The 12,841-nt window shown below is 55.6% G+C and overlaps 5 protein-coding genes across 5 annotated transcripts; 2 read left to right on the forward strand and 3 right to left on the reverse strand.

The window, feature by feature from the left end:
• Positions 1–145: 145 nt before the first annotated feature.
• On the reverse strand, positions 146–1,848 carry B0H18DRAFT_994457 (concanavalin A-like lectin/glucanase domain-containing protein). Its single transcript, XM_048045259.1, has 4 exons — positions 1,698–1,848; positions 1,576–1,653; positions 735–1,525; positions 146–668 (listed from the first exon to the last, which is right to left on the reverse strand). The coding sequence occupies exons 1-4, from the start codon at positions 1,742–1,744 to the stop codon at positions 628–630; spliced, it is 957 nt and encodes a 318-aa protein (XP_047896001.1). The 5' UTR covers positions 1,745–1,848; the 3' UTR covers positions 146–627.
• Positions 1,849–3,033: 1,185 nt separating this feature from the next.
• On the forward strand, positions 3,034–5,713 carry B0H18DRAFT_1209465 (uncharacterized protein; the record flags this gene model as incomplete). The annotated part of the gene is made up of 4 exons (XM_048036318.1): positions 3,034–3,247; positions 3,314–3,379; positions 3,430–3,605; positions 5,513–5,713. Coding segments are annotated over exons 1-4 (525 nt in total), but the record flags the coding sequence as incomplete, so codon positions are not given.
• A 636-nt stretch (positions 5,714–6,349) lies between these two features.
• On the reverse strand, positions 6,350–8,022 carry B0H18DRAFT_873137 (DHS-like NAD/FAD-binding domain-containing protein; the record flags this gene model as incomplete). The annotated part of the gene is made up of 10 exons (XM_048040271.1): positions 6,350–6,458; positions 6,512–6,652; positions 6,707–6,778; positions 6,829–6,896; positions 6,955–7,038; positions 7,106–7,246; positions 7,299–7,503; positions 7,543–7,581; positions 7,638–7,681; positions 7,804–8,022. 10 exons carry the CDS (start codon positions 8,020–8,022, stop codon positions 6,350–6,352), a joined length of 1,122 nt encoding a protein of 373 aa, XP_047896003.1.
• Positions 8,023–8,089: 67 nt separating this feature from the next.
• On the forward strand, positions 8,090–9,344 carry B0H18DRAFT_953237 (WD40 repeat-like protein; the record flags this gene model as incomplete). Its single annotated transcript, XM_048042172.1, has 5 exons — positions 8,090–8,289; positions 8,330–8,450; positions 8,514–8,627; positions 8,680–9,140; positions 9,188–9,344. 5 exons carry the CDS (start codon positions 8,090–8,092, stop codon positions 9,342–9,344), a joined length of 1,053 nt encoding a protein of 350 aa, XP_047896004.1.
• Positions 9,345–9,812: 468 nt separating this feature from the next.
• B0H18DRAFT_994483 (uncharacterized protein) lies at positions 9,813–11,137 on the reverse strand. The gene is made up of 3 exons (XM_048045260.1): positions 11,024–11,137; positions 10,886–10,953; positions 9,813–10,836 (listed from the first exon to the last, which is right to left on the reverse strand). Exons 1-3 carry the CDS (start codon positions 11,085–11,087, stop codon positions 10,192–10,194), a joined length of 777 nt encoding a protein of 258 aa, XP_047896005.1. The 5' UTR covers positions 11,088–11,137; the 3' UTR covers positions 9,813–10,191.
• Between the last annotated feature and the right edge of the window lie 1,704 nt (positions 11,138–12,841).

Genomic DNA, 12,841 nt, shown 5'->3' on the forward strand with positions numbered 1-12,841 from the left:
TGTTTCTACATACCATCTCTACCACATTTTACCCAGCTGCAGCAGCGCCACCGAACATGTACAGCACCACCGAACAAGCGATGGTCTAACAGACATACACACAGTAACCCATCCCCCGTAGCTCATCTCGCAGGACATTGACCAGTACCGCAGGAAAAGATATTGCATTCACATGTGCAGCAATAATAATGATAGCATCGCCTCGGACGCAGCCCGAGGACCCAGAGTGGTACGCGGCGGCTGCAACACCGCTCCGTCGAGGATCGGGCGGGCCCGCCCGTGCAGCAGAGTATCGAGGTATGTAGCAACCGTATAAGCGAGCAAGCGACGTCTACGCGCGCCCACGCGGGGACTGGTAACTTGTAAGTAAGGAGACGTAAGGAATTGCGCTATCTATAGCTATGGACACTCATCACCGACGTGAACAAGAGAAGCAGATGCGGGTGCCCGGCCGAAGGTCGGTGATAAATAGCAAAATCAGTAGGACATCAGGTATACGAGACTAGAGCTAGGTGCGCGCTGCATGAGGCGAGTTGCGGGGGTCAGAGGATGCGATGCGGGTTTAAATGAAAACTAGGTACGGTGCGGACGTCGTTAACGGGGAACGAGAGACCATGCGAGGTGCATCTACTGGTAGACAGAGATGTAGTTGATCTTCCACTGCGCGTCTGTGGAACAAACGAAGTGTCAATTTTCGCGTCCTCACTAACGCCGTAGACACGGGCGGCACGCACCGACAAAGTTCGTCGCGTTGGCGACGGCGTCCTGGCACGTACCAGGGCAACCCGAGGCAGCGTACGCCGGGCCTGCCCAGTCACCGCAGATCGTGGTGTCGATGACAATGGAGTGGTCGTAGAAGTGGCTGGCCATGTCGCAGCTGGTGCTAGGGAAGGCCGCAGCCGGCGTGCCCCAGCTGGTCGGGTCGGGGTTCTTGTTCGTGATGTCGGAGGGAATGGCATTGCGCTGGAAGTACCAGACAGTGATGCCATCCGTGTTCCAGAGGTGCGCAAAGACACCTCCACCCGCACCATTGAAGCCCGCGCCGAAGGAAGTCGTGTCATCCTGCTGGTAGGCACAGCCAGCATCGTTGTCGTTGGAGCTAGCGCACTGCGTGCCTAGAAGATGGGAAGTGGTGTTGGGCGAGCCGCTAAGCGTGCAGCCATCACCGGAGTGAAGGGTGATCTGATTCTGCGTGTTACGATTGACACCCTCGATGATATCGACCTCGCCGCCCTGGGGCCATGTGGCAGTCGCGCTGACCGTCCAGTACGCGGGCCAGGTACCGCAGCCAACGGGCATCTGGGCAAAGTCGGCGATGAAGAGACCGGAGCTGTAAGTCTTCTCCGAGCTGATGCGGACGGAGTTACGCGTGCCGCCGTTAGCCACGGTTTGGTTGGTGTCGACAGCAAGCGTGGTCACGTTGTCGCAGTCGACGGTCGCAAGACCACTACCGATAGCAGCGTTGGCATCGAGGTAGGTGACCAGGCCCGCCGTCGGGTCCGAGTCGCTGAAGAACGTCCAGTTCCTGTGACACGTCAGATACGGAGTAGTGTCGCAGGGAGAAACGCGACTTACAGGAAGTCCTCTCCCTGGTAGTGGTCCTCGATGGTGTAGTTGGCCGCACGGCGCATGTAGGTCGGCGTGTGGGCGACACTGGCGTGGCGGCGACGGAAGGAGTTGTCATTGTGTAGGCAGACGCGGTGAGCGGGAGCGCGAGGACGGCGGCAGCGAGTGCGTGGATCATGATGACTCTACGTTCCAAAGGGAAGGAAGGGACAAAGGAGGGAGGCCTTTTAACGAGAGACGGGCCAAGGAGGGGGTGATGAAGGAAAGAGAACGAGGGAGGGCGCCTCTTCCTGATAGGCCCGCAGCATTTATCAGGTCTTTGCGCGTGCCCCTCGGCCGTCACCGCCTCCTGCCCCCAAAGGCAGTTCCTCCCACGATATGCACATGCTTTGTCCCCTCCTCGCCTTGGGTTTGCCTTTCATTGTCTGTGCTTCTCTTGTTCGTTTTACACGCGATGGGTTGACCGTGTCTCGGCCCACGTTTGCTCGTTCACGAAGGCAAACTCCCTCATTCAGCGTACAACCCTCGCTGGTCAGTGAAAGCGCGGCCAGCCGTGTCCGAGGGGACGTGCCGCTTGATGGAACCACCTGCCGGTGCTGTGTCGCTGCCAGCATGTGAGTCGCATGTAAGTGCAAGTTGTCGACAATCACTTGTCGGGGAATTGGAGGCGCAAAGCAAACGGCATCTTGGCTTCTCCTCAACACCACGACGGAGTGCATTGCCCGACGCGACGCGTTTGGGGGTGCCTGCTGTCCGCTGGACCGTGGCGGTGAAAAACTTCAGTCTGAGACGTCCAGCCTGACCGACACCGTTTGTTGCCGTTTCAGACAAACATATCGCAGTGCAACGTGCAACCACGCGCAGGTAGTCTAGATCTCGCAGCTCAATCTCCGGCGCGTCTCTGCGCAGATCGATCATTCCGATTGCATTCACCTCCGGCTCCGTTCAACGTTGCGGATGGCAACGTTGACGGCAACGTAAAATGAAAATCCCCGGAACTCTGCAGGTCGCTCAACTTGTAGGCAGCGACGCAACGATCTCAGTACGTCCTTACATCGTGGTGCACAGTGTTGCTGCTGAGGGCCCCCGAACAGTTTGTGTATGCATACCGGGCGGCTACTGCGGAGGCCCGTCGTTAGGGACTGGGACGGTAGCTGGCCCGCGTCATGCGTGCCTCACTGCAACTCATATGGCAGAGGAGCTTTGCGAGAACCATGACACTTCCCCTCATGCTTGTATATTCTGCCTGAAGGGCGGTTGATTCATACAGGACGCTGCTGACATATTCATCATCGCTGTTCTTCTGCTGCCTTGACTTGCCCAACGACTTACGCCCAGAGACGGTTGCATGATGGTGCTCGCCACGCATGAATTGCATTTACTGACAGTTGACAAATCCCACCGTCCATTGTACTTACGGTAAGACACTATAAAGACTTACTTACGCATTGTATTATGTAGTGTTATGGGCGCTTTCTGCAATTCATACACAAACACGCTACTTGCACGCTACATAGGCATTGTTTTCGGCGCCCACCACACTCAACCGTCCGACCGGTATACTTTGGTAGTGGCACTCACCGCGCATTCTGCCTCAATGAATTCAGCTCAAATGGACGGTGGTAGGATTTCATCTGGTTCCCACCAAGCACGCCATGGCATACAAGAATGCAACTTTTGTGCGCGAACAGGTCATCGCGCCTGATCTGAGTAGCATGTAGATTGACCGAGACACCGTGACACAGGCCTGAAAAGCAGGACTGAAGTCGGAAGGCTGTTCGCCTGCTCGAGCTGCAAGCTGGCTCTATACTGCGTAAGTCAGGTCTTGTTGCCGCACACGTCTGATCATTGACCCCCGAGTAGAGCCCTGAATGCCAGAAGGCCGGCTGGAGCTACCACAAGCACGTCTGCAAATCCATCAAGGAGGAGCGCTCCCAGCTCAAAGAAATGGACAAGATGTTCCTCTCCGCAGGGGCCGAGACACAGGCGTTCCAGGCGCCCAACTCCGGCGCCCCTCTGCCGTCCGTCATCATGGACGAGTCACTGCGGACAAACCGCGTTGTGCGAAGCGCTCACATGGTACTTACATTGTAAGGGCGCAAGAGGCGGCAGGAATTAAATTTCCGTACACAAGGCCGGTTTTTTCCGAAACTTCAATATCTGGACCCCCCCACCCTACCACCCCCCTGTATATTATTATTTTTCGGCGGTCCTGCCTCCAGACCACCCCCCCACCCTCGTTCAATCAGTGAAAAAAGTGCCTTTATATTGCTGAAAAATCTACAAGCCACGTAGAGTATGTGAACACTGCTCTATGACATCCGCACCTTCTTCGACGCCGTGTGAGTGGCTTAGTGAGAGCGCAGGCGGAGACGTGCACACGCAGATATGCAGGTACACATATGACCGAGTTGGCAGACAATGAAGCAGAGTGGTGATCAGGCAGGCCGGTAGTCGGCAGGCGGGTGGCATTGTAGGTGCCAGACAGGCGAGCATGCAGGCGAACGAGCCGGGAGATTCATTTGCAGCTAGATGGGCGAGTGTGCGGGCAGAAAAGCGGGCGTGCGCGCGAGTAAGCGAGTGCACAAACGCACGGTCAACTATTCGTACGGGTGTGTGCCTCCAAGCTGTTCAGCACAAGGATACGTAAGCAAGGGTATGGGCGAGCGGGCGAACGTGCAGGAGAGCATGTGGATTGGCGGGCAGGCATTTGAGCGGGTGAGTGGACGCGCACGAGGGCAGACAGACGAAATTTCGGGTTGACGGTCACTAGCTACCAGTTGTGCCAGATGGCAGACACATACCGAGGCAAATGAGAATCCGGAAGAGGGCATGCCGAGTAGGTGCAGACGAGAAAGTATGGGTGAGAAGGACCAGAGGCTGGGGGGATAGATAGAGGACAAACCGAATAGCGAGCTCAAATGTGCCGTTCCGGTTATGCCGCTACACACCAAACTCGCTTGATGAACTATCCAGACTGTAAAGTGCACTAGGTCGCAGACGGACGGCGAGGGACAGACCTTTGAATCGCTACTTGCCGCACACACAACACTTACTGAAAATACGTGCGTCGCCTTCTTGAGCATGCCGCGCCCGATAAACGAGCTCGAAAACCTCACGCATCCTTGTTTGCGTGCTCGTGTTTGGAGTTGTCGCACAACGGTACGTCGAGAACACTGTTACAGTGTTAGCACGCGCAAGGGCCCGGGGTGAACGTTCGAGTCTTTAGCTGAGGACGTCTTCCCGTGAAAGGAAACGGTAGATAGCGGTAAAAGTCGCTTGCGTCCAGCTGAGGAGGAGCAGTGGAAAAGACGGCGACCTAGTAGTAGTACGCGACGAGAGCGCACTGTTGCTTCCACCGCAGACGCACCCGCCACAAGCTCAGCCACACACTTGAGGTTCCGCCTGCGATCCACTACGCACATTTAGACTGCGATTGAAAATACCGACCTCGAAAAGTAGACTAGCCAATGGGCCACGTGCAAAAAGGGTTGTCTGCGTGTGACAGGAAGCTAATTTACAACTAATCCGACACTATCGACGGTCTACTTCGACCGAGTTGGGGAGGGTATGACGGTTTTTTCGACCTTCTGGTATAAAATTTCGGAATCGCCCATCCAAGGGTCGACCACCCTCCCCACCCCCGGGGGCCTTGTGTACCCGATCTGCCGATCCGCCGCCTCTTGTAAGGGCGTGTATATTTTTACGGCTCTAAGTCGGAGCTCCTAACATAGGGAATGGGATCCCTTTGTTCGGCCTAACATTTTGAATGTTCCTAGAATCGGGAATGTAAGTGTTATGTTCTTCCTATGTTCCGAAATCGTGCCATGTTCTAGGAATGTACTTCCCATGTTAGGGAAGTTCACTTGATGGCTTACTAATATACACGCCCTTGCAATGTTAGGCCTATGTAAGCGCCTCGCACAATCCGGGTTGTCCGCAGTGAGTTCTGCGCGTTCGCGGAGAAGTTCAAGCTGCCGCTCATGGAGGCGGGGTACAACGGGATGCGCGTCGCGAGCGACCCGTCGTTCTCGGGGCACGCGATGCTCCTCGTCATGCTCGACCACCACCCCGCGCGCGCACAGTCGTCGCGCATGTGGGCCCGCTTCCGGGTGCTCTACACGAAGCCGATGACGTTCGACGCGCTCCGCGCGGAGTACGGCAGGGAGAACACACAGGACCTCATCGAGCGTTTGGAATGGCTCCGCGACATACGGTCGGGCGCGGCGGACTACGTCGCGTCGGTCACCATCCTCCTCTCGTGCGACTGCCACGTAATGTCCCCGCCCGTCCCGCTGCACTACCCCGTCCCGATCGGGGTCACGCCGGCGTATATGCGTGCGGTCAGGGTCAGCGATACCTGGGAGCAGAAGCTGAAAGAGATCGTCGAGAAGATCTCTGGCAAACAAGTCGTCGTCGGTAACAAAAGTTAGCCACATGCAGACTCTGGCGGCGTTACTGGCAAAACAAGGTAGTCCACAAGATCATGCGCGATGCGCGGATCAGGATTTGGTGGGATGGCGTGACTGATGGCTAGCTGGGTCTCTCACATATGGACCTACACCGAGGCGGCTATCCGAGTGCAGATTCAGAGACGGTCCCGGCGCGAGGATTGTAACACTAAACATTTTGCTGTGGCACAGCTGACTGATGATTGCTCAACATGTATTACCTGTACGCCTGTATCATGATGATCCCTATGTACTATGATGTACCATCCGATCCAAACTATCAATACCAATCTATTCAGAACTGCGTTTACCTGATACACCGAAATCTCTCATCATGCCTCCACTCTCGGTGCCGTATCATCATGATCGTCAGGGGGCGGTTTGACGATACCACTTTGTAGCAGGTCCGCCACGACAGAATCTGTCGTCCATCCAGCGCCCCTATTAAGTCGATCAGAACTCGCGGACGATTTGTATGCGCTGAGCTGGCTTACAGGACACTTTTGACAACGTCTCGCATGACGGCACCGCTCGCAATGTCAATTTTATCCACACCCGCCAAGCCATCTGCGCGTGTGGGTCCGAGATTGAGGAGCAAGACCGGTTTGTGCAGGTCCATAGCGTGTCGGAGTAGTCTGTAATACGGGTGTGTTGATGAATGTGCGTGAACATGACGGACCGCCACCAACCTGAAGGCGGAGAACGTTGCCAGCGTAGTGCCCATGAGAAGAAGACGATCACATCTCTCGACATCGTGGAATCTACATCGCGCCATACGAAGATGAAGCTTAGCCCTCACACAGCATATCACAAATGCTTACGAGCGATCCCTGACTCCTTGGTGATTGATTCGCCGAAAAATATTACTTCTGGTTTTTGCTGTGACAGTGAACGTCGGATCGATCTCGGCGGACTACTCAACCAAGAAATCACGCACGATATTGTTATGTCTATGCTCCAGTAGGCATTCAGGACAGTCAGGTACGACGAACTCGTCGTAGTTGACGCCTTCCAGCACCACCTGAGGGAGTTATGCATGAGCATACCTTTTTGCGCGTATGCGGCATGCGGCGTAAATAAGTACTTACATCACCATCTGGGTTCGTACGCGGCTGTCTACCAGTCGCTTCAAGTTCGTCTGCGAATGCTTTCCATTCTGGATTTGCAACGGAGAGCTGCTGCTGGAATATATTTCTATCCGTTATGTGCCCATGCGCACACCGAACACTCTATGGGCACGTGTCAGAAAGAGAACACCATGGTTCAACGACAATTTGGTACCCTCAACCTCCCATGAAGTTCTAGTATGCGCTGGTCCATGCGCGTTGTGTCCCAGACATGGGCGATAGCTTTGTGGTGCAAGCCGTCCACGTTCTGCGTGATAACCTTGTTCACGACGGAGGTGTATTGCAGGGCTGCGAGAGCGAAATGTGTTGTATTCGGCTGCGCGTCGCGGACGGGAGGATAGCCGAGGTATGACCGTAGCCTTACTCATCTTGAGTGAGATGCTCCTGCAGGATAGGACGACCAGAGGAGCAGAGGGTGCACATACCAGTATCGTCGTCTGCGCAAGATTACCATGTGAATGAGAATTTCAGTGGGATGCGACGCAGTACGCACCTGAACGCTGCGCCCTTCGGCGAAGGATCCATGAGCTCATGGTACTGAATACGCGCACGCATGTCAGACTTCGCACTGGCAGCCAGGAAATGGTCTCAATGGACATACAAAGATGGGCCTGCGCAAGTTGCTGTCATTGTTGTACACAGTGTAAAAGCGACCTCACATACTTGTAGTTTGGGTTCAAGTACCTCCCCTTCGCGCCGCGGTACGCTCGGATTCCCGAGTCGACGCTGACACCCGCTCCGGTGACAACGGCTGCATTTCCTGGCGACAAGAAGGTCGCTATGCGTTCGACCGCTTCCGCAGGTAAGATTGCACGAGTCTGAGCCGCATTTGCAGACCTGAGGATGGCTTCGGGGATGTTTGGGACAGAGACGCGCATGTGATCCAAGCGGTCGAGGACAAGAGGAGATTGATCTACCCCGCAAATCTCTCCTCCGACCACCACGATGCTCAAGCCTCCCTCGCCGCCTTCGACGTTACACACACCCGGATGGCAGCACTACTCAGTCGCATTCTCGCCCTTCCATACCAATCGACTCGCAGTAGCATCTGCTGCCAATTACGGCCTCGTGGGGAATGGGCGACTGCACCTTGTTTCGCTCGGACCCGGTCCTGGCGCGCTCCCCGGCCTTGCGCTTGACAAGTTGTGAGTTGAAGGGGCTTCTTAACATCGCACTCTCTCACAGTCTTATCAGCTACGATACACAGGACGGCCTGTACGACATCGCCTGGTCGGAGATCCACGAGAACCAACTGGTCACCGCGTCGGGCGATGGCTCGATCAGACTATGGGACATCATGCTCAAAGTAGGCCCGGCAGCAACCTCTCGAAGGCCGCATCTCCGCTCACGATGTCGCAAGCACATCTAGGACCTGCCCATCCGCGCGTGGCAGGAGCACACGCGCGAAGTGTTCTCCGTCGACTGGTCCAACATCCAGAAGGACAGGTTCGTGTCCTCCTCGTGGGACGGCACCGTGAAGCTCGTACGCACCCCGTCTTCATCTCCGCGCCTCCGCACTCATTCGTGCTGCCCAGTGGTCCCCCGAGCACCCGCGCTCCCTGACGACCCTGCACGCGCACCAGATGTGCGTCTACCAGGCGCTCTTCTCGCCGCACCAGCCCGACCTCGTCGCGACCTGCTCGACGGACGGGAGCCTCAAGCTCTTCGACATCCGCGCGCCCGCGTACGCCGGCGGCGCGAACACATTCACGCGGCCCACGTCTGCCGCGGCGCTCACGGTGCCCGCCGCGGGCACGGAGGTGCTCTCGCTCGACTGGAACAAGTACCGCCCTTTCGTGCTCGCGAGCGCGGGTGTCGACAAGGTGATCAAGGTGTGGGACTGCCGCATGGTCAAGCTCGGCGCGGGCCAGGAGCAGGTCGGCGGGGTGTGCGAGCTCCCGCTCGTCGGACACGAGTACGCAGTGCGCAAGGTGCAGTGGAGCCCGCACCGGCCGGACGTGCTCGCGAGCTCGAGCTATGACATGACGTGCAGAGTGTGAGTTTCATGTTCGCTCGATGCGATCGATACTGATGCGGCTGCAGATGGTCGACGACGCCTCTGCCGACGGGCGGCCATATGCTTCACATTAACGACGCGCACACAGAATTCGTAGCTGGTTGCGGGTGGTCGCTGTACGACGAGGGCCTCTTGGCAAGTTGCGGATGGGACTGCAAACTCAATATGTTCCATGTACGATAGTGGATGGAGGCCCTAGTGAGTGTATCAATAATGTGTAAATCACCGTCCATTTTCGTGGACCACTACCATAAGCTAGAATTAAGCATATTCCAATGTCCTTGTCCCACAAGAATCGGAAAGTCAGCACGGTCGCAATTCTCTAATGATCTGTGACTGCACATTCTTCTCAAGTAACAATTGACTTGGCTCTCGGCTCGGGCAGTATCGGACATGACAGTGCATATATTCACGCACGGAAATCATGCTGCTCTGGCCTCGTGCTCGTATAACATCCGACGGTTGGACGCAAGGCCCGGAGAGTATAGGCTAGTGCACAGAACAATCCAGGGCAAACACTGTGCGACCCGCAGTCATAATGATCTTCCCACTCATCGTCAGCTACGGCTGGCATGAGTCCTTCGCCAACATCTTGAATGCCTGCATGAGTCAGTAGATTCTTATGTCCTCAGCTTCGCGCACACGCGCGTAGAATGTCTGCCGTGTAGAGTTGTTATGCATGATGGTGGCAGATATGCTACGACACAGTACATCGGTTCACTTCGAGCTACAAATGACTCAGTCGATGCGAAAACATAGAGGGACACACGCCGTGCGTGAGCGGTGTCGCATCGGTTACAGGTTTTCATGGGGGTATCATGAAGGTCGTCGAGCCTAACTAATAGTGATACAGGTGTACGGACACATTGAAAATCTCAATACACTGAGCTGCGTCATTCGCGAATTGTAGTGTTACAACCCCTGCACGGTGACTGACCCGCCCCACACCCGGTTGTCAGTCCACCGTGACAGACCAGAGCCAGTAATGCCTGAGCTGGCATATAGTCACGGGCTTCCGCGACTGACGACCCTAGCGAGCGCGGCCAGAGATTTTCTCCACGATATCCTTCAGCCTCTGCTCCCAAGTGTCACCGAGGCTGACGGCGCGCATATACGCCGGTGTGACCTCAATCGGGACAGGATAGTACAGCGGGACAGGCGGCGATATGACGTGGCAGGGGCACGAGAGGAGGATGTTCACGGAAGCGATGTAGTCCGCTGCACGCGACTGCATGCCGCGGAGGCTCACGAGACGATCGACGAGCTCCTGCATGTTCTTCCTCCCGTACTTGGCGCGCAGCTCGTCGAAGGTCATCGGCTTAGCGAAGAGCACCTTGAAACGCGCCCACTCGCGCGACGACTGTGCGCGCGCGGGGTGGTGCTCGAGCATGACGAAGAGCACAGCATGTGCCGAGAAGGACGGATCCGTGGCGACGTTCATTCCGTTGTAGCCAGCCTCCATGAGCGGTAGCTTGAACTTCTCCGCGAAGGCGCAGAACTGGTCCATGATGACAGATGGTGTCGGGGCGTCGTAATTGATGTCTTGGGGCGCCCGTAGTTTGCTCGCTTCGGAAAGAAAGAGTTGGTCCATCACTTTCAGTTGGGAGCGCTCCTGCTTGATGGACCTGCAGACGTGTTTATGAAAGCTCCAGCCGGCCTTCTGACATCCAGGGCTCTACTCGGGAGTCAATGATCAGACGTGTGCGGCAAAAGACCCGACTCACGCAGTATAAAGCCAGCTTGCAGCTTGAGCAAGCGAACAGTCTTCCGGCTTCAGTCCTGCTTTTCAGACCTAGTAAGGATCCAGAGTCCCAGTGTCAATCTATACGCTGATCGTCAGGCGCGGTGATCTGATCGCGCACAGAAGTCACATTCTTGTATGCCATGGCGGGCTTGGTGTGAATGCGACGGCACATTGGAATTCATCCCGAGTGATGAGGCCTTGAGGGTGTACTGACTTGAGGCACGAAGCGAAGTGTGAAGCCGCGGTGTACACAACGCGTTGGTGGCGTGTAATGTTGTGGCGTGGGAATCGCATTGAGTGTACAGACTCGCCGCCAGCTCGCCGCTACTCGCGACACCACTACTGGCAGACTTGCGCCAGTCCATCTAAAGTCATCTCATTCGCTGATCTCCAACTGCGTCGGTGTACACTTAAGTATCTTGAAACCAGTCTACTCTGCTTAAATTGAAAGTCGCAAACCGTATGCAAACCCACAGTCGTAATCCGCACTCCGTCGCCGTCACGAATACCTGCAAACACTCACCAATATCACACAATGTATCTGGGAGGTACAGACCGATGGCACAGAAGTCCACGACCAGCAACTCGGAAAGACTAGCATTGCTTGCGATCGTCATCCTCCAAAACACGAGGTCGCGTTGAGGGAGTTTCTACGGGAGACTATGCGGCGGCCATGTTCCGTTGAGATTCAGCATTGCCGGTGAGCAAGTACCCATGGACCAGGACCTGCGCTGCCATGCGAGCGACGTCATCAGGCTTACATAGCGGCATGCACGCGCCGTTCCTCCGTATGTCTCTCATAGAACACAGTACTTATATTGCATGCGATTTCCTAGGCTAGACCAGTCGCTTGCAGCCATTCGAGGTGAGTACTTGAGTGACAGCTTTCATGAAGGGTCGACTCTCTCACCAACTGCAAAAACTCCGCAGAACGGAGTTCCAGAAAGCCTAGAAGACATAGAAGACACTCTTTGAATGGTAGCGAGGCTGTGCAATGTGCACGGACTCTGAGAAGTCAGGGCTGGATCTTGAGAATTCAATCGGTGGGGAACACTCGGGGAATGGCATCCGGTAAGTATGTCGGCCGGGACAAATCCTCTCTTTGTCTACACACGTTCACGAATGTGCATTACCAGCTTTGTGAGCCCGTATAAGTTGTCAGACAAACAAATGAGCCATAGAATGACCGCAATTGGACTTCAGAGGACAGTGGACATAGATGCTGGTCATGAGTTCAGAGACGGTCCGAATCCCAGACTAAGCTGGGAAGCGCATTTCTGTGTGATCATCGCTGATTCAATTGGTCTTGAGCTTGATTATTGACGTCAAGACATAGGTCCCCTTCTCCTTCTCCTCCATTCATGTGAACGAGGATGACCCAGCGACAGGGATACGTTTGCACATGACCAGTCATGTACCGGTGAAGGTGAGCCGCCCCGAGATGTCAACTTAAGCAATGTCTGACAGCCTGGCTGGACGGCAGTGGACGAAGCGGACAGTGTCGAGGCGCATATACGGAGTCTCACGATCGATCAACGGTTTCCGTTGAACTCTGAGCTCAAGATTCGATCGCATCTCCCACGTGGATGAGTCTGGTACGTAGAATCCGAACCCTCTTCCTGCACGGCGCATTGCTAGCTGATCGCTGTTATGCCATCCCGCACTCTCACCAATACTGAGTGTGATTTTGCTGGACCTTCTGAGGAGTTCGTAGCCGTACAGTGAGCCTATAGCATGGCCGTCGATTACGGCAATGTTGGCCTTCCATAGCCGGCAAGATGGAACCTTCGTGGACCTTTCCGTCCCAACGACGCTGAACGTGGTAGGCTTACATTCGCAGATCGTGTCCTCCTTGCCGTGCCTATCTCTTGCCGACGACACACTCTTCGGTCGGAACCTGTCTGTCCCTCCTTTCCCACTTGCGATATTTCGAGCT

Source organism: Fomitopsis serialis (assembly GCF_022376445.1).
Source record: "Fomitopsis serialis strain Sig1Antser10 chromosome Unknown B0H18scaffold_17, whole genome shotgun sequence".
Classification (NCBI taxonomy): Eukaryota; Fungi; Basidiomycota; class Agaricomycetes; order Polyporales; family Fomitopsidaceae; genus Fomitopsis; species Fomitopsis serialis.

Coding starts and splice junctions, on each gene's coding strand:
- B0H18DRAFT_994457 (XM_048045259.1), bottom strand. CDS start 1,744: ATGATCCACGCACTCGCTGCCGCCGTCCTCGCGCTCCCGCTCACCGC. Junction 1,526..1,575: donor TACCAGGGAGAGGACTTCCT/GTAAGTCGCGTT, acceptor GACGTGTCACAG/GAACTGGACGTTCTTCAGCG. Junction 669..734: donor CAACGCGACGAACTTTGTCG/GTGCGTGCCGCC, acceptor TTTGTTCCACAG/ACGCGCAGTGGAAGATCAAC.
- B0H18DRAFT_994483 (XM_048045260.1), bottom strand. CDS start 11,087: ATGAATTCCAATGTGCCGTCGCATTCACACCAAGCCCGCCATGGCATA. Junction 10,954..11,023: donor CATACAAGAATGTGACTTCT/GTGCGCGATCAG, acceptor GATCCTTACTAG/GTCTGAAAAGCAGGACTGAA. Junction 10,837..10,885: donor GCAAGCTGGCTTTATACTGC/GTGAGTCGGGTC, acceptor ACTCCCGAGTAG/AGCCCTGGATGTCAGAAGGC.